Source organism: Eleutherodactylus coqui, chromosome 5 (genome assembly GCF_035609145.1).
Source record: "Eleutherodactylus coqui strain aEleCoq1 chromosome 5, aEleCoq1.hap1, whole genome shotgun sequence".
In the NCBI taxonomy this organism is placed as follows: Eukaryota; Metazoa; Chordata; class Amphibia; order Anura; family Eleutherodactylidae; genus Eleutherodactylus; species Eleutherodactylus coqui.
Genome location: NC_089841.1, coordinates 129,095,692 through 129,120,389, shown reverse-complemented (window position 1 = coordinate 129,120,389; position 24,698 = coordinate 129,095,692). Strand labels below are relative to the sequence as shown.

At 40.6% G+C, this 24,698-nt stretch overlaps 1 protein-coding gene across 3 annotated transcripts in view; it reads right to left on the bottom strand.

The window, feature by feature from the left end:
* Positions 1-456: 456 nt before the first annotated feature.
* GRAMD2B (GRAM domain containing 2B) overlaps positions 457-24,698 on the bottom strand; it is a 93,968-nt gene continuing 69,726 nt past the window's right edge. For 2 of the 3 annotated variants that reach the window (XM_066603128.1, XM_066603130.1), the window contains exons 2-14: positions 15,958-16,077; positions 13,392-13,473; positions 12,019-12,088; positions 10,373-10,476; positions 10,160-10,255; positions 9,351-9,422; positions 7,354-7,428; positions 6,853-6,961; positions 5,557-5,664; positions 5,388-5,466; positions 4,425-4,529; positions 2,907-2,997; positions 457-2,142 (exon numbers count right to left, since the gene is read on the bottom strand). In XM_066603128.1, coding sequence (XP_066459225.1) covers positions 2,101-2,142; positions 2,907-2,997; positions 4,425-4,529; positions 5,388-5,466; positions 5,557-5,664; positions 6,853-6,961; positions 7,354-7,428; positions 9,351-9,422; positions 10,160-10,255; positions 10,373-10,476; positions 12,019-12,088; positions 13,392-13,473; positions 15,958-16,077 — 1,153 coding nt within the window. In that variant the 3' untranslated portion in view covers positions 457-2,100. Of the gene's footprint in view, positions 2,143-2,906; positions 2,998-4,424; positions 4,530-5,387; positions 5,467-5,556; positions 5,665-6,852; positions 6,962-7,353; positions 7,429-9,350; positions 9,423-10,159; positions 10,256-10,372; positions 10,477-12,018; positions 12,089-13,391; positions 13,474-14,329; positions 14,457-15,957; positions 16,078-24,698 lie in introns of those variants that run through there. The other variant, XM_066603131.1, reaches the window with a different exon arrangement.

Below are 24,698 nucleotides of genomic sequence, written 5' to 3'. Positions count from 1 at the left end.
ATGGTCCTCCTGTCACTGACATGGAGTGGGTATACAAAAGGAAGCTAGTCATTTCAATAGATGAGCCAAGCTAGCCCCCTGTGTCTAACGCTCTGACTGCCAGCTCATTTCTCTGTCCTGGCAAAGACCAACCCCACTGACTACATTTTTCCAACACTACAAATCCCTCATTATGCCACATTTCTGCATTACTTCCTCAACTCCTTATCGGCACAGTCTTCCCAACTTATGCAATAATCGGGCATCTTCTATAATTTAGTGTAGGCGGGTCCATTGTGCAATACAGAATAACCATTATTGTGGTCTGATGACACAGAATGAAAGAATCTTGTTATTGGTAGACTAATTCATAATTCAAGCTCTCTATTTACTACACAGATTAAGTGCAGCATTGCTAACTATTCAGTCACCTGACTATATAAAATATTGCAAGGAGCTGTAGCAAACATCGACATCTTCATTTATGAATGTATAAGTTATGTTTATTTTAACAGTATCAAACATTTCATAGAAATGGTTTAAAAAAAGTTTAGCTTATAAAAAGGTATAACATTAACAGTTTGAGAGCAGCATAACTCACATCTGCAACCCGTTTTACAAGAACACACAGGTCTTTACAAAAAATAATCTAACAAATCTATAATAAATCATTGCATTGAAACCCATCAAGGAGCAAAATCACTACAAAAAAAAAAAAAAAAAAAGATCCACAGCAAAAAACGAAAAAAAAAAATTGAAATCAAAACGATAGTGCATCAACTTGCCATTGACCTACTAGCACAGATCACTGCACAGCGCTTGAAGGCCCATTCTTGCCCTTTTATTGAATCCAAGACCATATGAGAAACACAAGTTAAAGGGGGTTGTCTGGGATTTAACAAAAACTAGCCCAATACAAATCATTACTCATTAGTATCATTCCCCAGCCACTCCGGTGATCATGCTGCTGGGTAAGTAAACATTCATATGACCAGTGCAGCCAGTCACTAGCTGTACGTGCAAGCATCACCACTGGCGGTCAGTAACTGGCTGCAGCGGCGAGATGATGTATGGAATGTCACTAGTGCGGCAAAAATTTAAAAATGCCGATTAGCATTTTTTAATCACATTGCTCGCTATTGGGCATTTTTTTAAAATCTAAGACAACCCCCTTAAGGTTAGAAATCAATGGTCAGTGATGGTATTGAAGAACATGTAATTCTATTTAATGGCTAAAGTGTTTACAAGCTAGTGTCAAGAGCTAATCATCATGTAGTGCGCCATTCTGAATAAGTGGAGAATAAAGGGCATTGCGGGTTTTCTATTGCTAAAGACTTTGATTCCTGTGCAAAAAGTAGAAGACAATTTCCTATGGGAACAACTTGCCTAGCCTGTAAAAAGGTTTAGTATAAAACGGAATGCTACATTGGACGGTGTAAATGATCATTTGGTATTACAGTGCTCATAGTATTTTCAATTAAAACAAAAAACTCAAACACAACAACATTTAACGGACATCAAAAGCATCTGAAGGAACTCTTCGTTACCATTTAGTACAAGTCACATGTTCAAGCATTGTGTGAGACAGCTTCATACAGAGTATGTGTTGCCTATAAAAATGCTCCATTTCTCTTTTACCCCCCTTTTGCAAAAAAAGAAAAAAGTACCAACTAGTGGCTGCAAGAAAACCAACTCCCAGCAGCTGGAGGGACACCACAAGTTGGAATAAATGTGGATTCTAGAAAGAGTTCACATGTCATTCACACAGCAAAGAGTCCAGAAGCGAAGTAAGTGGCAGCACAGCTGAACATAGATTATAAGGTTGGTTCTTGGTCCCAGCCAAACTAATATAAATACTACAGGAGTAGGAGTGCTTCTTAAAACTGTTCCCGAAACATGTGCAAAACAGTCCGTGTCACAATGAAATGTAGTAAGGCTTCATTCTCAAAAGCAGGAGGAAGGAATACAAGAATGAATATTTCTATTGCTTTTGCTACTTGCAGGAAGTAAAAAGGTTCCTGAGACGAGACATGGCTTCCATATAAAGTTCATTTAAGCAAGGAAAACTCTGTCCAGCAGAGATCTACTAGGCGGATAAATAACCAGACGGCATTTCAACTTCTAATTCTCCTCTTCCAAGAGTCGCTGCAGATTTCTTTGAATCTGTAAATGTGATAAAGATTTTCCACAGTTATAATGGGGCTTTGAGACCTGACGAATCTGCTCACATTTAATGAGTTACAATATGCAGGTATTTGGAAAATACAATTCGAATAGGTATAATAAAAAAAGGCTCAGCTGAATAAGTGTTTTTACTGACAACCATCTAAGGGCAGTTTTAGCGCTCATTCACACGAACATATTGTTCACGCGTGTTTTGGTTGCATGAAAATCATAGCATGTCCTATCTTGGTGTGCATGAAGCACTGATATAGCCCATAGAAGTGAATAGCAGGAAACCTGCTCATTTATGCAAGAAATCAATGGGATTCAATGGTTTTATTTTTACTCACATAGGCAGAAAAATGTATTTGTGAACCGAAATATGGAATAGCCTATATTTGTGTGTAATATTTACCAAAATAGGACATGCTACTTTTTCTTCAGGTGCGTATAACAAAACAACTATGAGTGGCCCAATAGAAGTCAATGGCCGCGAGAGTGAGCCCTTATTCCAGGTTTTTGACAACACTCTTCTAGAACTACAAAAAGTGCAAACATAATATCCCAGATTTGAAGAGCACCAGTCGGCTCTCCTGGCAGGTCTGTTTTAGCAAATTACACGCTTTCCCCTTAAGAACGGACATCTGTGTTTTGTTACAATGAGTGTATAATCTTATTGGGAAAGTAAGCATTAACTAAGACATGTCAGGAGAGCCAACACATCTTTTGTAAGTAAGAAAAAGGTATTTGGAAAAAAATCAAACCTGATCTAGTTTTGCTAGGTTTGCTGTCAATTCCTCACAGATCGCATTGGCATTTATTTGCCAACTCCCCACACCTTGTTCTACAGACCACCTGAAAAAAAAAAAGTATATATATGAGTGTTGTGCTGAAAACAAACTTGCACAGTTAAAACAGCTGCACCAGACATGCATGAGTGATGTGCCTAAACGGATTTCATATCACTATTTACAGCTGCATTTCTGTATGTATAGATCTGAAACCGGCCTAATACTTTGGGGATCTACACAACACAGACCCATATTTCACGAAAGTTGGGACGTTGTGTAAAGTGTAAAGGAATAATTTTAATTTAATTAGAATATAGGACATATCAGAAGTTGAAAGAGACATTTTTCAGTTTCCTTTAAAAAACATAACTCATTTAGAAATTGATGTGAGATACCTCAAAAAAGGATGGAACAGAGGTATGTCTACCATTGTGTTTAGGTAAAGATCATGTAAAGCTCAAACTGGAGTTTAAAAATCCCTGCTTCCTTCTTACATAGTAATAAAGAGAACTTTCGGTTTAGAGACAAAATTCTGTCCTGATAATTACCTGCAGTTTTTTCCCTTTGCCATCCCTCTGATCCACTAGCTAGAGGCCCAGTTTTAGGCCGCTCAAGATGGCCACAGCACTTTTCTAAGTACCTAATGTACATTGTGCACTGTTCTCTGGCCAGGGCTGCTTACTAGCCAGTCAGAGTAGGTATACTGCATTGGTAGCCCAACACCAGCAATGCATTGTGCAAATAAGAGTTTTTGAATGCCTGAAAGCAAGACCTGAAACAGACGGATTGGAGGGATAGCAGAGAACAATTGCAGGTAATATCCGCTCTCCCTCTCTAGCCCCCAGACATAATTGTGTCCCAAAATGGGAGGGTCGCTTTAAAGGGAAGCCGTCAGCACCTTTGAGCTCCATAAAGTACATTGGGGTCCAGGAAGCCACTTTTTATACTCAACGGGCTTCCTGTTTCAGTACAGTGGCACAAGAAATGTGTGCGTGTACACAGCATGACTTTTCAGAAGGCCCCCATTCCATTCACCTTTGAGCCCCATAATGTAGTTTATGGGGTTGAAATGTGCTAAGGCCATCTTTAAAGAGGAGTGTTTTCATGGAAAAAAAAAAATTTCAGCTCAATATCTACCCATCCATCTGCACAGACTAGAATGTAGTAGGATACTTTAGAATAACCAAGAAAACAAAAAAAAAAGATAAGAAAAAAACCCCAAAACAATTCACCTGTTAACCACTGAAGAATATATGCAATGTTTACAAAGGACTGCAAGTCAAGTTGATGGCAGTTGACACACAAACCAAAAATTCCTAACGTACATTTCAGAAATATGAGCTTTACTTCTACACTAAGGAAAAACAAACAACCCCAGCTGATCCAAGTCTTACATTTGTCTCCCATATTAAATTTCTTTGACGTCTTGACCCAAAAATGCGTCACACACCAAAAACACACCATTTCCTTTGTACATAAGAACATTCTTACTCTTTAAAAGTGGCGTCTCTTGCAGAGCCCAAATAAGAGAGCCGTTCCTCCAAGTGTAGAATTCTTGATTGCATATAGAAGGTTGAGAAAATCAAGAGGCACACTCTGTGAAGAGACAAAGATGGCAAGTTGATTAACACATTCAAGATATACAAAAATTAAAGAGGTTCTAAAGGAATAGAGGAGAATTAACATAAATCAATGTATTTATATAACAGAAATACTCTTGATCAGTGGATGTTTCTGGTATTGTAGCTCATTTCAATGCACATGAATGGGGCTCAGCTGCCACACACCACCCAAGGATGGCACGGATAACTGGGGGTCAGGGGCATTCTATCCTTGGACACTGCCAAATACAGGCTTAGAGTTTTTTCAATTAACTTTTCTTTTTTTTAAGCTTCACCAGTTCAGCTAGTCTCTGGAAGATCTACAGTCTAAAAAAACCGGCTAAATCTAAACTACAAAAGCATCCTTTCATGCCCTCTGAGGCTTTACCCTAAAAATGTAAACTATACCCATTACTACCAAGATCCATTTAGTACAACATTGCAAGAAGATCTACCCATTTCCATATGAAGCTATCCAACACCTATATATGAAAAACTGCCCGCCCCCTTAAATGCAGTGACCATCTTTAGCATCAATAGCTATTTTACTTCAGTCACTCACATGAGGAATTTTAGTTCTCGCTTCCCTGCAGAGCAAGCCAATTTACAGGTCCTGCTACAGCATTTCTATTTAGCTTAGGTCAACATTTTGACTTCAATTTTCTGGTCCAGAATACATGGTAACTTTTTAATGGCAAAGTTATAATAGTGCCTGCCATTTCCATTAATTAACTGACATCAGGACATTTTCCATTTGCTTGCTGAATAGTGATCTGCTTTGGACTAACTTTTGCAAATTGTACATAGAACAATAAGTTTAACTATATGACCATACTAAGAATTACAAACTTACAGAACTGCATAGAAGAAAAGCAAACCATTCAGGGACATGACTTGCTGATAACCAACTCTTCGAAACAAACTTCTGTGAACTATAAAATAAGAGAAAAATTTTTTTTTACTCTTTCACGGTATATTTTAACTATATGATTTGATGGAGAAAAAAAATAAATAAAATTTACCAAAACTTTCTCCAGTCAATTTCACTTTTTCAGAGACCTTCAATGAATTCTCCAGCATTCTAGAATTATGAGACGCTAGAATGATATTCTTCTCTTGTTCTTGGAAATCTACAGGTGGAGAAGAAAACAACTGTCACAGAAGAGCCTAGAACATTTTTTAGTTCAAATGTAATGGGTTGTGTGCGTGTGTCTGTCGTTATGCACCCCCGCTGTTGCAGCAGCATGCCAGCTATCGGTAACAGCCGGCTCCCACTGCCGGATGGCGTGGGATCTCTTCTGACGTCGCGCTATCCACAGGGTGTAACTGTATGCCCTGTGACTTTAAGGGGTTAATGGGTTTCCTCTATGAGAAAAAGGTTGGGAATCACTGCTCTACGCAGTAAAGTACTTGGACCTACATTACAGTGCAGATGCCTAAACCTTCATATACGAATAGGTTGCCTAGGATTGAGTATATGGGAAAAGTGTTCAAACCTAAGAATATTGTGCCTTCTGGTCATTGAAAACAGACAGACTACAGTAGATCAAGTCTACTTTTTTCATGATATGAATGTAGACCTGCCCCCAATACTTTGCTACCTTGGCATACAGTAACAATCTTATGAGAGACACTTTAAGTTTAGAATGATACAGAGTATAAAAACCCACACCTGAAACAGCTCACAGAAAAAAAAAAAAAATCCAGAAAGTTTCTCTTTTAAACAAATTTACCAAAATTGAGGTATTAAAATAGAAGTGGTTAAAGGAGATGTCCCGAGGCAGCAAGTGGGTCTATACACTTCTGTATGGCCATAATAATGCACTTTGTAATATACATTGTGCATTAATTATGAGCCATACAGAAGTTATAAAAAGTTTTATACTTACCTGCTCCGTTGCTGGCGTCCTCGTCTCCATGGTGCCGACTAATTTTCGCCCTCCGATGGCCAAATTAGCCGCGCTTGCGCAGTCCGGGTCTTCTCCTCTTCTCTATGGGGCTCCGTGTAGCTCCGCCCCGTCACGTGCCGATTCCAGCCAATCAGGAGGCTGGAATCGGCAATGGACCGCACAGAAGCCCTGCGGTCCATGAAGACAGAGGATCCCGGCGGCCATCTTCAGCAGGTGAGTATGAAGACGCCGGACCGCCGGGATTCAGGTAAGCGCTGTGCGGGTGGTTTTTTTAACCCCTGCATCGGGGTTGTCTCGCGCCGAACGGGGGGGGGGGGGGGGGGGGGGGTTTAAAAAAAAAAAAAAAACCGTTTCGGCGCGGGACATCTCCTTTAATGCTTCATTAAATGACCTTATTACTACACGAACCTTGAGAATTTTCAGACTCTGGGGTTTGAGAGCCAGTGCTATATTCTTCAATATCTTTTCTTCTCTGTTGCACCAAACCATCCATTTCTGAAAAGTCTACACTGAAATCCTGTAAATACAGACCAAAAGATGAATTATCTTTTTATAAAAGCATCACAATTACACAAATTGTATCATCAGACATCGGGGAGGAAAAAAAAAAAAAAAACCGACCACGCAGATATAAAAAGAAAAATACATACTCTCCTGTCCTAGAGGCTCCCAATCCAGCACTGGAGCCCTGATGTCTGCCCCTCAGAGAAGCCACTGGATGGTGGGCATGTGCACAATAAACAGCATGTGACCGCCTACTTCTCCGGATTCCGAGCTGCAAGCACTAGGGCTTCAGTGCTGGACAGGGAGCTCATGCAGTTTTTTTAATCTTACATAATTTTATGTAATTAAAAAAAACAAACATTTTTAAAAAGTCCCAGAAAACATTTTTCATATCATCTCACTTACAAGGGGCAAAGACGAAGGACGCTCTCCTCTGTAACTGTGTTCAGAAGACTGATTTGGGCTGTTTCCAGTGCTAATCTATTGAGAGAGAAGAAAAAAAAACAAAAAAAAAAAAAACTAAATAACATGCTTAAGAATGGGCCAAGCAGGAAAAGATAAAAGGACAGACTCCCAACATATTAAGTAGAGGCAGTCTACTACAGTCCATGCCCAGCAGCCTGGTGCGTTAGTCCTGCAGATCAGGTGTTAAATCATGGATTTTCCGGGTGCTCGGTATGTGCTGAAGCAACTGATACTTAGGAGACCAAGATCATCTGTCCAGTGTATGAAACATGCCTGCTACCTCCAACAGGGGTTGCAGCAGCCTTAGGCCAAATTCAGATGAGAGCAAGTTGCACAACTCACATCGGTCACCACATGTTTGTGTGCGATCACTGCAGGCATTGGACAGATGTCAGATTCACTGACCAGAATAGGGCATGCTGCGAGCTTTCACAGTCCACGTTAACAAAAAAAACCCGCTCATATGAATAGCCTAATTAGCTATGATGGGACTGTGTGCGGTTCATGAGATACAGACAGCACTCAGACAGGAAAATGGTCTGTTTGAACGGGCCCTTAGCTGCAGCGAAAAATACAGCCTTAAATGCTTCCATTGAATGTATGTGCTGGGAAAAGCTCCAAACATACATTTAATGGGTAACAGATACCAGAAGTTGCATCCATTACCCTGTAGATAGGACATCCTATTTAAGAAAAAAAAAACGAAAAAAAACCCACCACATCTGTTAGGGCTAATGTCCATGGGTGTTCCTTTACCGTAATACACGGTGAATGGAGGCAATGCAAGTCAATGGACTTTTCCCCCACGCATACCAGTGTAGACACTGCGCGTCGATATGCGTGTGCACCCTCTCCCACCCTCCTCCAAAACGCTCCATGCTCTATTTTACTGCATAATACGCGCATACAGCCTGCATTGAACTCTATGGATACGTGTGCTTATGCAACCCCTCATATAAGCCTTGCGTTTGAAACGCTTGTTGCCTATGGAACGTGCGTATGGAAATGCAGTTACATACGCAGCCATACCCTTGCCAAAATCCATATACACACTCAGTAGCAGGGAAATGCACAGGCTTCGATACCCAGTGTGTTATGCATACGCCTGTGGATATGAGCCCTTAAATGGATGCCACAAAACCCAAAATGTATCCACCTCCCCAGGGGAATACTGGCCAAATGGAGGTCCGGTGAACTGGGGTCTATGGATCTGGATGACTAATATATCAGACAGATCACAAACATAGTGTAAATATAGCGAACTGCCAACACTGGAAGTTACAAACCACTTTAAAATATTTTACTGCAATGTTTACTCAAAAAAGGGAAGATTGTGATTATGTTGGAATACAAGATTAAAGGTTAATCAAGTCACATAACAAATCACTGTGGTAGAGCCAAGAAATTGAAAGGAGTTTTCTGGCTTTATGTAAAAAAGCTTAAATAGGTTTTCTGAGATTAGAAACACATCAAACCTACTTTTTAAGTATCCAGGCATGACCTTTCTGGTTTCCAAAGCTCCTGCAGCAGTCACATGTCGTTCACGTGATCACTGCAGCCAATCACTGGCCTCACGCATGACCACAAATTAGTGGCGTGAACGGTATTTAACTGCTGCAGTGGTGACTGGACCCAGATACCCAGCCAGATGCGTAGAATATCATCGGACTGTGCAATCCAGAAAGGGGGTTGGGGATATTTAAGTAAAGTTTTTCATAAAGACCAGATTCAAATAAAAACAGGTAGATCTAGTTAAATAAGAAAAAAATTATATACATCTCCACAGCCCTTTACATTCCTCAATCCTCAAGCAAAAGGAAGCAGAGTGTACCAGTATGGCTGTTTCCCCCTAAATCACACCCATCTGACCTAAAGACTGCTACATACAAAAGACAGAGCAGCAGCAGATGAAGTGGACATCCGGTTCATATACTTACATCTAAATGGCTGCACATAGATTTTAATAACTTGTAGGTTGTATCTCGTGACAACAAGGACACAAACATGAACTGCAAAATAAGAAGTGCACAAGTCAAGATCACCATCAAATGAAAGACATCGTGGCAGCCATGTAAATATACTGTTTATAAAATGTACCACTAATCAAGCACGCATTATTTAAAAAAAAAAAAAAAAAAAAAAAGGCAAACTACTGTCACCTCAAGATTTTTTTTTTTAACACTATCTGCAGAAATTAACTTTTCTACAGTAAGATGATTTGGCTGCATTAAATTTTCAGAGCAAAATATATTTTTAAAGTTTATAGCCAATAAATAGAAACTTGTGACTAACTGAACACACGAGTGGTTATACTTTTTGTACCATCAAATCCTTAAAGGTGTTAGCCAAGCTTTAAAAACTGATGGCCTCTCTTTAGGCTAGGCCATCAATATTAGATTAGTGGTGATCAGATTCTCAGCACCCTGGCAATTGGTTGAGTCTGCCATAACTTCGTAATGCACAACACTACCTTTCATAGCATCTACAGCTTGATCGGGACAACCTTGCAATACCCAGCACAGCCACTACTAAAATTATAGAGCTGTGCAGAATGGAGCAATGTAAACAGTGAAAAAGCACCCATGGTCCTTTCAAACATTTGATGTGCAGGGATGCTGGGAATTGAACCTAAAACGGATCTAAAATTGCTGGGAGTATTTTTACAATAACTTGTCAATTTCAGAAGTTAGCATAACAGGATTAACATAATAGAAATAGATTAGTAAGAAAGTGGTATGCCACCTACCCTATCAGTTACTGTAGAAATGACTAAGGCATTTGGCACAAGCAGAGCAGTTTTTGTTTTCTTGATCACAGTGACAGCAAAAACTGGAATGACGATCTGTAGGGTAAAAAGAAACAAAACACTAAAAACACAGAGCCAGTACAAAATGATATAGGTCTCTGAATTGTAATGCCGCCCTCCAAATACCTTATGGAATTTAAAAGGCCTACTAACCTTTGTGTCCTTCCCAAAAACCTTGGAATAGAAACAAATCCAATTCTCTGAGATGTATAACTTTCCTTGATACAAAATTTCCTTTTGCAATGCACAGGTAAAACCTAGAGAGGTAAAAGGGACAACCTTAGACCGAAGATTACAGATAGTGGGAAATGCAGGAACAATCTTTTTTTTAGGAACCACCAATTTTAACCCCTTAATGACATGGCCTATTTTGGCATTGAGGACCAAGCGATTTTTTTGGTATTTTTCCATATCCATTTTTCAAAAGCCATAACTTTTATTTTTCCGTGGACGCGGCCATATAAGGACTTGTCTTTTGCATGGCGAGCTGTAGTTTTTATCGGTGCCACTTTTGGGTACATAGACTATCGTAATTTTTTTTTTTTTTTTATGATAACAGGGAGAGAAAACGCATCAATTCTGACATAGATTTGTTTTTCTTTTTTTTACAGCGTCAATCATGCAGCATACATGACAAAATTTTTTCTGCGGGTCAGTACGGTAACAATGATACCAAAATTGTTATATTTTTTTCAGGTTTTTACACTTTTTTGCAATAAAACCCCCTTTTTTTTGGAAATCTTTTTTTTTTCTCTATAGCTGCATTCAAAGTCCTGTAACTTTTTTATTTTTCTATGTACGGAGCTCTATGAGGGCTTATTTTTTGTGAGACGAGCTGCAGTTTTTATTGGTATCATTTTGGGGAATGTACGGCTTTTTTTGATCACTTTTATTGCATTTTTTGGGAGGCAAAATGCTAAAAATTTGCATTTTGCCTCTGTTTTTTAGCATTTTTTTAACTCTTTGTCGTACAAAATAAAAAGCATGTTCAACTTTTTGTACACGTCGTTACGGACGTGTCAATACCCAATCTGTGGGGTTTTAATTTTTTTCCCCGTATTTTATGCTAATATTAGAAAAAGCATTTAAAAAGGGCGTTTTTTACATTTTTTTTTTCACACTTTTCTTTTTTTTAATACTATGAGTCCCTCTGAGGGACTTATATCACTGTACCGATGATCGCTGTTATAAGGCATGGCAGAGCTACTGCTCTGCCATGCCTTATTGCTTGTACAGCGATTATAGGCACAGGCAATACAGGACGCCAGTGTCTGGCGTCCTGTTGCCATGGTGACAGGCCGGGCTCTCGCGATGACATCGCGAGAGCCGGCCGGAGCCACAGAGGGAGCGCGATCCCTTTGTGAACTCTTTCCCTGCCACGATCTACTTAGATCGCGGCAGGGAAGGGGTTAAAATCCCCCGCTGTTGCAGCAGGACAGCGCAGGATTTTATGTGATCTCGCGCTATCCCCAGGACGTACCGGTACGTCCTGTTGCGGGAAGGGGTTAAGGTTTTACAGTAAACACAAGATATGTAGAGGAAAATAACAGATTTGTCCTGACATTTGCATGCGGCTCACATAGCCGAGCACAGAGTATGAAAAGGAAAAAAAAAAAAAGTTGTTTACACGGTTATAATCTGTACACCTCCTTTAGTTCATTCATAAACTGCTTAGCAAATTCAGTTTTCTGATCTCGGATTATACAAAGTCTAAAGACTCTGCACTCCTAAGGAGCTTCAAATTTCTTATTTATAAGATTCTACAAGAGTGCCAATTCCGATTTCGTCTTCATACTTACTTTCCTTTAACATCTCATCCTTAGGTACATCCTTAAACAGCTTATGAAACTGTGCATTTGCTTTTGAAATCTGAAAAAGGTAAAAATATATTATTAAAGTTAATAAAATCTTACACCACACACTTTAAATCTATTGAGACCAAAAGTCACTGAATGAAGCAGTCATCCCCGAAGTTAACAGAAGATCCTTGGTATATTTTGCTCATTAAGTCACTCCTAAACTACACATCAATGCAAGTTTGTCTTGCATAAGAACTAATTTAGAGTTCCATTTGCACATTGCAATATTGGTTCAAGGGATTCACACTAGTAAAAAAAAAAAGTTTATATTCTTTAGATAAGAATATTTTCCGAAAGGCCCATTTACACGCAAAGATAATCTTTCAAACGACTGAAAGTTTTAGCGATTTTTGCATAAAGTGTTAATGCACAATAATGTCCAGCAACACTTTATAATCTTCATTTGCATGTAAAAGGGTCTTCATGAGCTGTTTGTGGAGCCCAGCCTGTGACTAATAACATGCCCTGCTGTGCAAACAGCTGCATTGTTCTCCTTGGGGCTGACAGCAGAATACAATGTAGTCTCCCGACTCCCGCTGAGAACACAGTATGCGGTCTGTTAAGAGATACTCCTCTCTGTGGTTGAATAGATTTTAAGTTCACCTTAATATCATTGTTCAGATAAAAAGTGCACGATGGCAGCGTTTACTCGTAACAATTATCGCTCATTTTTGGTCGTTTGAACAAATTTTGAGTGATAATCCTTACGTGTAAATGAGCCTTTAGGTCAGATGCCCTGCAGGCCAGAGGGCCATGGGCCTGACAGTGCTGATGAGCAGTCAAAAATCGACTAGGCAAAAACCTGTGAGTAGCCTTACACCTATATAAAAGTTTTGTTAGCAATGATATAATTGAAGGCCAGCCAGTGTGTACCAGAAATTTAGTATATAGCTGCCTCACTGTTTCCTGTTATGGGAGCAATTTTAATTTGTAGCCTTAAAGAAAGGCAGGTATATAATCTCATTTACAACTGTATTTTCAGATAGTGGTCTTATTTATACAGATTAGTTCCGTGGTTTTGCCAATTTTAGTTTTTAAGCTTCGCAGGACGTAAGGGGAGCAGGCACTGTGCATACATGAGCAAGCATGAGATTTACTAGACTACTCTCCAGTTCTGCAAAGTTTCAAAATTGAAGTTCGTAAAACCAATCAGTACAAGTGGCAGACCATTGAAATCAGCGTATCTGTCACTATACTGTGTTGTCCATGGCTTGAGGGACCGGACAGGTTTCCTTTAAAACAAGCGTTTATGGATTATACAACTATCTTTGTATTTTTTTCCTTTAATGCCACAAATCTTATGTCTGACTTACCTGACTCGTAGATTTTTTCCTCTCAAGCTTCATTGTGTCGTTCTTCATGTCAAGGGTTAATGAGGAATCATAGGTCTTTGATCTTTAAGTAAAAGTTACAAACTAATGTGTTAGTTATTTATGAAATATTATGCCATAGCACATAAAATGGGACAGTCAAATAGAGAGTCAACAATTTCTCTCCACACTAATACCTTGAACACTTGTCTCAAATGACAAGCCAAACGGTGATGCAAGAACAAACCGCTTTACTATTTGTCAAGCATCACATTACATCCAGCATAAATATAAAGATGCTCCTAAATGCGTGTATAATTCTTCTAAAACGCAAGGCCATGAATTTGTGTATGGCTCCGTAGTGCTGAATGGATTATCTAGGCTAGAACGCTGTTCCACCTGGAAGCGAGGACGGTACAACCTCATCAAGAACCTCTCAGAGTAGTAATGTGCAGCCTGCATTGTGCCCTCAGGTTGCAAAGGGGCAGGAGGGGGATTTAAAGAAGGAACTCGTCCGAACTTGGCAGTATTTTGTAAACTGAACTTAAATTAAGCCTTTCAAAATAAATGTAACAAATCCACTGCAGTGTGTGCCGTTAGACAGGCTTTACTTGTTTTATTTGCAAACTCTAATCCATTATATTTGCCTCCTAGATAGAGCCCTATGCACTGAATAAAAGAGAAAAAAAAACACTAAAGATATCAAACCTAAAATATTGGTGTTCCATATGGCTTGTGCCTATTACATGCCCCCAGGAGAAGGCAAACCTTTTTACATAAAAGCAACTAGAACAGAGAAGGGAAACTGCCAACAGGTCCTCTTGTCGCCGCGGTCCGTTTCACAGACCAAACAGTTTATATAAAAGCTCTTGTTGTGTACAAAGTTTATACGACCTTCAGAGTGGAGCGGCATGTGACTGTAAGTGTGGCATTTTGCTTACTTCAGAAGGAAGCTCATAAGACAACTCATGTTTGCAGATCCGAAAGGCAAAATGTTCATCTACCTATGCTGCTGTGATCTGCAGTAAATGGAAAAGTGTCAGGTGAATAGAGCTAACACTTAGTTGCTGTGTACTGAAATCATTGTCAGAATGCAGAGATAGCAATCGTGATCATACCAGTGCAATTCCAAAACAGAACTTAGCAATTAGTAACGTACATTTACAAATTTGTAAAGTAAAAAAGACTTGCAAGAAGACTGCTGTATTTTCTGCAAGAATTACAAGGCTAGAGAACATTTCAGCTAGATGTTAAAACACACACAAACACACTTTGGACCCAAAACTTTAAAAAAATTAAAATAAAAAAGCTCTACATTTTTCAAACATTTCCTTACTGCAAGTTAGACGAGTAAGATTCTGTCTAAAATCAGTTAGACTCTTCTTTCTTGAATGCCGAATACAATGATAGGAAAGGGGGAGAGGGAGCAGTTTATTGCCAGGGGAGAGAACAGTTCATAGTACAGCTGGGTAAAACAAGAGATTAAGGTTTTACCTTCACCCAGGGAAATTGCTGAAAATGCATTGTACACTACAGAATGAACGGGAGGGCCAACTATCCCAATCATCCAGTATACGGAGCAGACCGGAGTGTAGAGAGCTTGCCTAGTAAATCTGTTCAGAAATACCATATGGTCAAGACATAACCCCATCAGTGCTGACACAAGGGAAGCTGTCTACTGACACAGGTCTGCTCCGTATACTGGATGATCGAGACATTGCACTGTCTGCCCTCTCTCCTGCACAGATAGATAATGCACAGACAGATAATGTTATGTACACTGCAAGCGGAACAAATACACCCCCGGCAGTAAGCCTTCATCATACCTCCCTTTCCTTGGCAATAAAATGTTCCTTTCACGTTTCCTCCAGCACCCCACACCTGTTTTTACAGTCAGCACTGAACAACAGTCCATCATGCTGCAGGATTTTAGAAGAATCTAAAGCCCCATTTATACACACACAACGATGATCGCTCAAAATTTACTCAAATTATGTCTTGAGAAATAATCGTTGGGTGTAAATTCTACCACCGTTTGCTTTTTATCCTAACGATGATTTTTAGTTGAGTTTAAAATCCATTGTTCGGCCAGAGCTGATAGCAGGGACTGCACACTGGGATTCTCCACAGGAGCGCTGACAACATTGTATTCAGCTGCAGTCCCTTGGCAGAACAAAGGGGCTGTATGCAGATAAGAGACCACCTGCTGTTCTCTGCATACAGCTCAGGGAGGCTCATTTACATGCAAATGAAGCTAATAGGGTGCTACTGGGCATTAGTGCCAATTAGCAGCTTATGCAAAATGATCGCTCAAACTGTCATTCTCTTGATCTTTTGAACGAATTTTGAGCGATATAAAAATGTTTTTTGTTTTTTTAATCCAAAAATACACAGCTTTCAAAATGAAGGTGGTGTCCAGTGCCTTTAATATCAGCAATGTCCACGTTTCCTTCTTTTTCTTCACTGGAGTTAGGGGCTGTGAAGTCATTTTTAGTTCCGTTTAGGACTTGCAGAAATTATGTTCATGTTGTGATACACAATACTATAGGAAAAATGAACGACCATTTACCTTGATTGGGGTAATTTTTGCCGAGTGATTTCAGCTGTATCTGCATCCCTAATCACGATTTGAGGACTAGGATATGGCTTAGTAACCTTATTTTCTTCGGACCCATTATCCGTTTCAGAGCTTTAAAGAAAAGAAAATACTTAAGTGAAAACAAAAACACAAAGCAAAAAACAAAAAAAAGTGAAACCTCCTCATAAGACCACACATCTGATAAGCCTATCCCCTTATCCAGACCAGATTTCTTGTGGCAGATTTTCATTTCCTACATATATTATTGTATGCATACTGGCCAACTTCTTTAAGACCAACCCCAAGGCCAATTTTTGATGCAACTTTTATTGTCTGGTTCAAAGAGGTTTCACTGGATATACAAATAGTAAAATGTTGTATTAAATACAAAATAGCTAATAAAATATAAAAGGACAGTAATGTATATAGTCAATATAAACAATACCACCCCTGGGTTAAAGACCAATCTCGTAAAAAATAAAAAAAAAATAAATAAAAATGGTACTACTGGCTTAAAAAGCTGAAGAATTAGAGGATGCTCTAACTGTGCCCGGAAATATTAGGTTTTATAAGAATGTACAATCAGACCTGCTAACTAGAGGTTTCTCTAGACTAACAGTTTGCGCCGCATTCTAACATAACTGTAAAATATTTGACCGAGCATTAAAAATATACTGAGAAAAGGCAATTGCAGCATGAAATACGACAACTGAAATTTAGCAAAAAGTACCCACCGGGTGCTGGTGGAAGCCTATTAAAATTGCTCCACATTTGCAGCATGGAGGAGAACTGTACTTCTAAGTACGGGTGGCTGATATAATCCACAAACAGCAGTACACTTACAGAATAAATCTACGGCTTGTCAGAGGTTCCTTATGTCACCTACGGATAACCAATTTGTTCATTACAAAGTCCATCACCAACTGAAACAATACATTTCACATCAAACCACCAACTAATGTCACCCAACTAATGTCACCCACCAATGATCATTAAACAGAAACAAAGCATCAACAACTGAGATAGCATATAAAAAACCCCATCATACTGGTTATGTAAAAAAACTAAGAGCATCTGCACTTCCAGAAAACTTCATATCATAGAGAAGTCAAAAGTATTGATTAGTGGGGTTTCTGCTGCAGAGACCCCCGCTAATCGCTAAAATGAGGGGGCTGCAGGGCTCACCCAAGCACTATGCCCCCTCAGCTATGCTTCCTCCTTTTGGCAGCTGAAGACAGCTTCATAGGAAATGACATAGAAAGCCTCTATACCAAGTTTTCTGAAAGTCCCGGTACTCTTTAACCCCTTAATGTTTCACGATGTACAGTTACACCCACGCCGATCGCAGCTGTTAACCTTGTAAGTGTCCCAGTCAGAATTCAGAGGGTCCTAAATGGTCCCCAACCCGCACAAGGAGATTGCAGGGTGCCTTTGTTTGCCGTGTCAGCTGGGGGCCTTCTGAACGTCCCCAGGGCTGCCATTGCAGTCTATAAAGCTATGCCTGTGGTGTGGCTTGATACAGACTGCCTGTTAGATTGCGATAAATGTAATGTGATATTACATTATACTGCAAAAGTGGGGGGGGGAAAAAAAAAAAAAAAGTACGAAAATTTTTTTTTTTTAAAGTGCGCATTTTTGGGTCATTCCATCTCCAATAAAAAAAATAAAAAATTAAAAAAGATTTCAAGTAATTATTGCAGCAGTGTCTATGCCATAGAAACAAGCCCACTCCTCTACATATATGGCAGAATTGTTTACCCCCTCCTTCATTTCAAAGTGTAAAAAATATTTTAAATTGTACCATTGAAAAATACATCTCGCCCTGCAAAAAACTAGTCTTCATACAGTTACATTGATAGGTAACTAAAAGCTATGATCTTCTTGAAAGTGGGGATGAAAAACTGAAAAAAACCAAAAAAAAATATATGATAATCTTAACCCCCAAATAAAGAACGCAGCCAACACTCGTGATACACCGACAGATGTTCTCCAACATATTGATAGTAAAGAACGCTGATCTCTTATATCCATCGATATCATATTTCCATCCATGCCAAAGGCACCCAAGATCCAGAATAAAGCTGTAGCCAGAGCTCCCACTATACAACTACATACAGGTACACGGAGCAGCAGCGCTTACCTTCCGCACACCTGTCCTCTGGGAAGTGCTTCTGCCTACAGAGAGACGTCTGCCAGCTATATCCACACGGGATGACATAAGAGGAAGCAGTCCTGAAGAGCATGACTCACGGGATTCAAACACTTTTTTCTCCCTGTCTTTCTAACAAGCTCACGTGTTCGCAGTCACCAGACAAAAATGTGTCGGGCACACAGCGAAGGCTGCATGTTACTCTCCTGTACAGTGCGAACCTATGACAAGGCAGCCTTCCGACTCTAGAAGACCGTGTCCAGGACAGAGTTACAAGAAAACCAGGACAGGCAGCCGCTGATACGGTTACATACTACTGGTGCTGCGCTAGCTGTGACACCACAACCAAATACCACTAGTGGATGGAAGTCAGTCATTCTCAATTACTAATATAGAGCCGGTCCTATGGTACATAGAAATAGTAAAAAGGAAATAAACTGGACTTCACAATATACTAAAGCCAATTTAATGAACACCAAAAAGGATATTCTGGGCAAGTGATATAATAGGAGTCTTCTGCAATCAGTCAGGAAATACTGCACTGGTGTGCAAATTGTGGAAGGGAAGTGATGGATGATCACATTCTACAAGCCAAGGTTCCAGATTGTGCAAGAGTGAATGATCAGTTACAGGATGCAGCGACCTTCAGGGCCACTACTAGGGTAGGTCGCTGCAGAATTTCACCGTTTGCATTGCGTAAGGTGAAATCAGAGAAACAATTACTATGCTGTAAATGTAACCCCTTAGGGACCAGACACTTTAGGGGTTTTTACCCATGTGGTGGTTTTACTGCCCAATTTTTTTTCTTTAGTTACCAAAATTATTTTTGTTTCTTTTCCCCTGTGACATACAGGACTTTTTAATAACTTTTTCCCATCAAAATTTTTTGCTGGTTTAGTAGGGATACTTTTTTTCCATTAGTATATATTAACACTAAAATAAAGTACAGGAATGGGTCCCTCATTTTGTTTTGCTATATAATTTGTATAGTTTCAGATTACAAGGTGCATATGACAACGGTTTTGGTTGGAGTCAGATATAGTATACCCTTCACAGAATAGACATTATACTAAAACATACTTTATCAGTATTTAATTAAAATTGGGGGCTACATAAAACACACAAAAACACAACACGGACTAAAGGTCCCTTTACACGGGACGACTGTCGAGCAAACGATGCCGACACTCATCCTGGTTTCTCAGTGCTCCCGCACAGGAGCTAGCAGAGCTGTCTCACTCAGAGCAGCCAGCAGGGTAGTGCAGGAGACTTCTCTCCTCCGGCTCCCCTGCCCCTCTCCATTGACATAACACAATGGCCGTTCACTACTGAAAGGTCGCTGTTTAAACCGCACGATGAGCTTTATCGTTCATCTTTTATGCCGCATAAAAAGATCAGCGATGAGCTCATCGCTTATGGTTCAGTTTAAACAGCGGCCGTTCAGTAGCGAACGGCCGCTGTTTTATGTGAATGAAGGGAGGCAGGGGAGAAATCTCCTGCACTGCCCCGCCCCCCTGATGGCTGCTCCGCGAGAGACACAGCTCTGCTAGCTCCCGTGCAGGAGCGTGGAGACAGAGATGAGTGTTGGGCATTGTTTGCCTGACAGTCGTCCCGTGTAAAGGGACCTTAACATCAGAAGGTGGGTCCATGACTCAAGATCAATTAAGAATGATGCAGTAGGAAATATCCAATCGGGGAATATCCCTACACCTTTAACTGATCAATAGTCGTGGAGGTCTAAGTATCTATCTACTGGGATTTGGTGGGATACTTAGACCTCCACCACTATTGAATAGTTTGAGGTGCTGGAATATTCCTCGATTGGATATTTCCTACTGCATCATTCTTAATAGTTGCTCGAGTCACGGACGCACCTTCCAGTGTTAGTCTGTGTTAGGGGTTTGTGTGTTTATCTAGCCCCCAATTTTAATTAAATACTAATAAAGATATGTTTTTATAGACGTCTCTGCCCCTATGCATACCTAGCAGATTGAATATATTCATATATACGGATCATCAGCATAGGTCATCAATATCCTGGAGAACCTCAACACACACGCAGTATAAATGCAACCTGTCCATGTATATGGGTCAGGTGTACTGAACCCTCTACTCCACTTTCCTGGCACATTATGGAAAACTTTTTGGCATTCAACGCTGGCCATGACACTTTATAAAAAATAAAATATGGTGGTGCATACCATTTAAGGGTATCGCTGCTTGTGGCCATCACATTTACTATCATTTTAGCCAGTCTAGTATAAACTAGATTTCAAGTTTGGAATCTTTTAATACATTTGTTGCACTTCGCGCCAGCGCTGTCTTTACCCAAACCAGCGTATAAGACGCCAATTTTGACTTAGCATTTTGTTCTGAAAATAGCCGAGTCAGTCCCAATAGGAGTAGCAACTGTGCCCTCAATCCCGTGTAGATATCTACTGACTAATCCTATAGGTATGTTCCAAGTAATAAAACACATGTGCTACATCAATATATACATACACACAAACACTATAATTTAATATGTAGATGTGATCCATCAGATGACATTTTGGTGGATTGCAACAGAAAAATGTTGTCCGTAACAAAACCATGTGGAAAAAGAAAAAAAAAAAAAGTTACATTTTTCAAGAAAGAACAGACTTGAATATTACCAGATTTCACTGTAAAGAATGACTAATACGAACTTATAAATCGGATAAAGAGAAACATTGTGTCACTGCATTGTGAGAAATATGTAGTACAATGGGCTTACTATGTGTGCCCTTTTGAAAGCAATTAAGATATTGTACCCGGCCACTGCAATTACCCATAAAGCAGGAAGACCGAAGACTCTGCCAACCTAGACTCTGACCATAATATACGAGATTAACTTTTCTTGGAAAAAATAGCCCACAATCGTCAGCCCATGCACATAAGGACACCATTAGGGTCTACTACCGTAGCACGAGACAAGTGAGCTCATCTTTATTTCCATATATTACAGTTTTTCAAAAGACTGAGGACAAATGCCTTGCATCAGCGGCTATAAAGTCCTGGCATGGTTCGAGTCAGGTGCTCACCGCGGGGCGTAGTCGTTTGCTTTTATGACCAAATGAAATTTTAAAAAAATTATATCAGACAAGCTCTACGGATACACCACCTGACAGAAGAATATCACTTCCCTACTTTACTTATTATCTGTCAAGATGAAGGCCAGTTCCACGCAGCTGTAGGCTACCTACACATGGGCAAGCATGATATCGGGCTAAGAAACTCAGGCCAATATCGCGCTCACCAATGTGCATTTTCACACCTCTGCCCCCTTCCATCACTTCTGTGACGTGGCGAGCCTCCAGTGTGACTTTCAGGCTCGTTAGAGGATCGGCAAGTGTTTCCCATTATTTTCAATGGGAAACCTCACAGCGCGTTTTACCATCCCATTGAAAACAATGGCCAATGCGTTCCAATGGACACCAAAACTTAGTACATGCCACGATCACGTGTGGGAAAACATTGCTTGCGTATACGACTCCATTCAAAAGAATGGAGGTTCATATTTGTGCGAGTTAGGGATTCTCGAAATGTATCAAACTTGCTCAAGATTCTTGGCCGCATGAAACTGGAATAATGCCGTATAAAAGGGAGTTATCTGCTATATTCCAGGATAATGAGGTGGGGGCATCTGGGGAGGGGCAGGAGAAATATTCTGAGGACTTCTCTCTCTTTGTTAAAAATTGTTCCTCAGTACTACCCAGTAAACGATTCTTCCTTCCCATTGCTTGTATACACTGACAAGTCTGGCTGTTCAACAACAAGCTGTCCCAAGATAGTAGAACCACGAATGCTGCGTTTCATTTGATATGGAACACAAACGACAAAAGTCATGTGGTCCCTCCGCTTTTGTCGGGAGCGGACGACCGATCTGTACATTGGGGCCCCCTGAGAGATGATGCTGGGGAAAAGAAAAAAAAAAAAAAAACCAAAAAAAACCAGTTCTAGCCCTCTAGATTTTCCTGGTCAGATCCAAATGTTGTAATTTAAGGAGTAGTCAGCGATTGGCAGCTAGTTTGCGACAGAGGACAACTGATGACCTGCTCCTCTACATCACTACAAGAGAAGAGGGGGTGGGGCAGAATACCAGGAAGGTGGTCAAAGACGTTCAAGAGTACCAGGAGGGTTTGGAGGACATCAGGCTTAAAGGGGTTGTCCCGCGGCAGCAAGTGGGGTTATACACTTCTGTATGGCCATATTAATGCACTTTGTAATATACATCGTGCATTAAATATGAGCCATACAGAAGTTATTCACTTACCTGCTCCGGTGCTAGCGTCCCCGTCACCATGGATCCGTCTAATTCCGATGTCTTCTGGCGTTTTTAGATGCGCTTGCGCTGTGCGGTCTTCTGCCTGGTGAATGGGACCGCTCGTGCCGGAGAGCTGGTCCCGCGTCGTCATCGTAGCTCCGCCCCGTCATGTGTGCCGATTCCAGCCAATCAGGAGGCTGGAATCGGCAATGAACCGCACAGAGCCCACGGTGCACCATGGGAGAAGACCCGCGGTGCATCATGGGAGAAAACCGCAGTGCATCCCTGGGAAAGGACCGGCGGCCATCTTAGGGAGAAGATTTTTATAACTTCATATTTCATCACATCGGTGAGCAGCAAGCGGTTTAAAAAACGCTTTAAATTGCTATTTTATGCCGGGGGGGGGGGGGGGGGACAGGGGAATGGGGTAATGTAAAATTTTGATGTTTGCCTCGGGACAACCCCTTTAACTTTGAAGTAGCAAGTCAGGAGTGGATTTGGACATAGCAAGTCTATGTAACCAGCGCCAGGAATGATAGAGTTCACATAATCTGTAGGAATGTTTACAGTTTGGGATGTAAAGGCCGGTGCAGATAGGGAGCAGCAAAAACTGGATCCTGACTTTATATTGCCTAGTGTGGCCAGAGCGCACGTTCAAGTAGAACGCATCAGGCAGGGCACTTCCACCCGATGCAGAGTATGGAGCCGGATGGCTACACCTCCCCTTGTAGGGGTGAAGCTCACACATGACAACACTACATGCTCCTGCAAGAAGTTACACACAACAGCTTGCAAGTCTGGAAAGGTAGGATAGTAGATGTGGTGGGGGGGCGAGTTTCTCTATAGGAGGTGGAGGGGAAATAGCATTTTGGTCCAATAACCAGAATAGAGCTATTGATATTCCTAACTCCTATGTCTTCCTAACACTTCTCCAGGCCTGATCTAAAAGATATGTTCATATGTTCCAGTTAATATTGCGAGTTGAATACATTATTCTGGCCTAATCTAGAGCCAGAAACCTGCTAGAACGAAGGCCAAAACTTGCAGCTTTTGGTAGCTTTTTAATGATCATGCGGAAATGAAAAAACCTAAGGCACTTCACATGTAGAACTGTACAACACAATATACTGCAGGAATAGTCCTACTTGCACTAGCCTATAGAGGATGTATAAGACACAATACTTAACAGGCTGGATAGCAATAGAGATGCTGCTAAAGTGCCTTTCATTGTGCTGGCATAATCTCCCAGGTATTTAGATGGTAGTTCAACTTTAGCCACACTATCAAGTATTTTGCTCTGGGAAGCACTAACATCTTTGGTGGCTCAGTTAAATCTGCATTATGCATTTCAGTTAGGACAGCCTATGGTTCAGCCCATAGTTCTACCTTGATGTAGTTTTCAGCTATCTAGACAGAACAGAAATCCAGCATGGAGGCTAGAGTGGCCCTTCGCTATAGGTAATTTACCAAAAGCTTTTGCTGCTCCCACCCCCTAATCCTGTTACAATCAACAAAAAAAAAAAAAAAAAGGCTGTACAAAATTTCAGCTCAAAATCGGACAACTGCTGAGCGACCCTCAAATGTCTTGAAGTTGGAACATAGTACCTTATATACTCGAAAATGAGTCGACCCGAGTAAAAAAAATTAAAAAATTATTGACTCGAGTATAAGCCTAGCTATACTAGAGTATATACTAGGTAAAAAAAAAAAAAATAAATAAATACTCACCTCCCAGCTGGCATCTGTGTCTCCGGCACGATGCTGCCCCCGGCAGTGCGGCAAGCCTGCTTCAGTCCAATCACAGCCAGCGCTTGATAAACCAATCACAGCCAGCCATTCAGTGAGGTCATTTACTGAATAAGCAAGCGCCAGCTATGATTGGCCGGCGCTCGATCCAATCACAGCGCTTCCTCACACAGCGCTGACGGCGGGGGATTTCAAAACCAGGCCAGGGAGATGGCAGCGGGGAGAAGTCTGAAGCAGCTTGCCGCACCGCCAGGGAGACCATTGCGCCGGGGACACAAACGCCAGTTGAGAGGTGAGTATTGCGTTTTTTTTAATTTTTTTTTTTTTAACCTCACTCGAGTATAAGCACATTTTTTAGTGCTGAAAGACTCGGCTTATACGGTATATGCATTATGCAATGATTAATTCCATTCAAATGTAGTATACTCTTCCCTATCTCAATCTTTATTCTTCTTAGAGAAATTTATGTGGACACATCCAGGCAACCCCAGCAAACTTTTAGCAAGTTAAAGGGGTTGTCTCGCGGCAGCAAGTGGGGTTATACACTTCTGT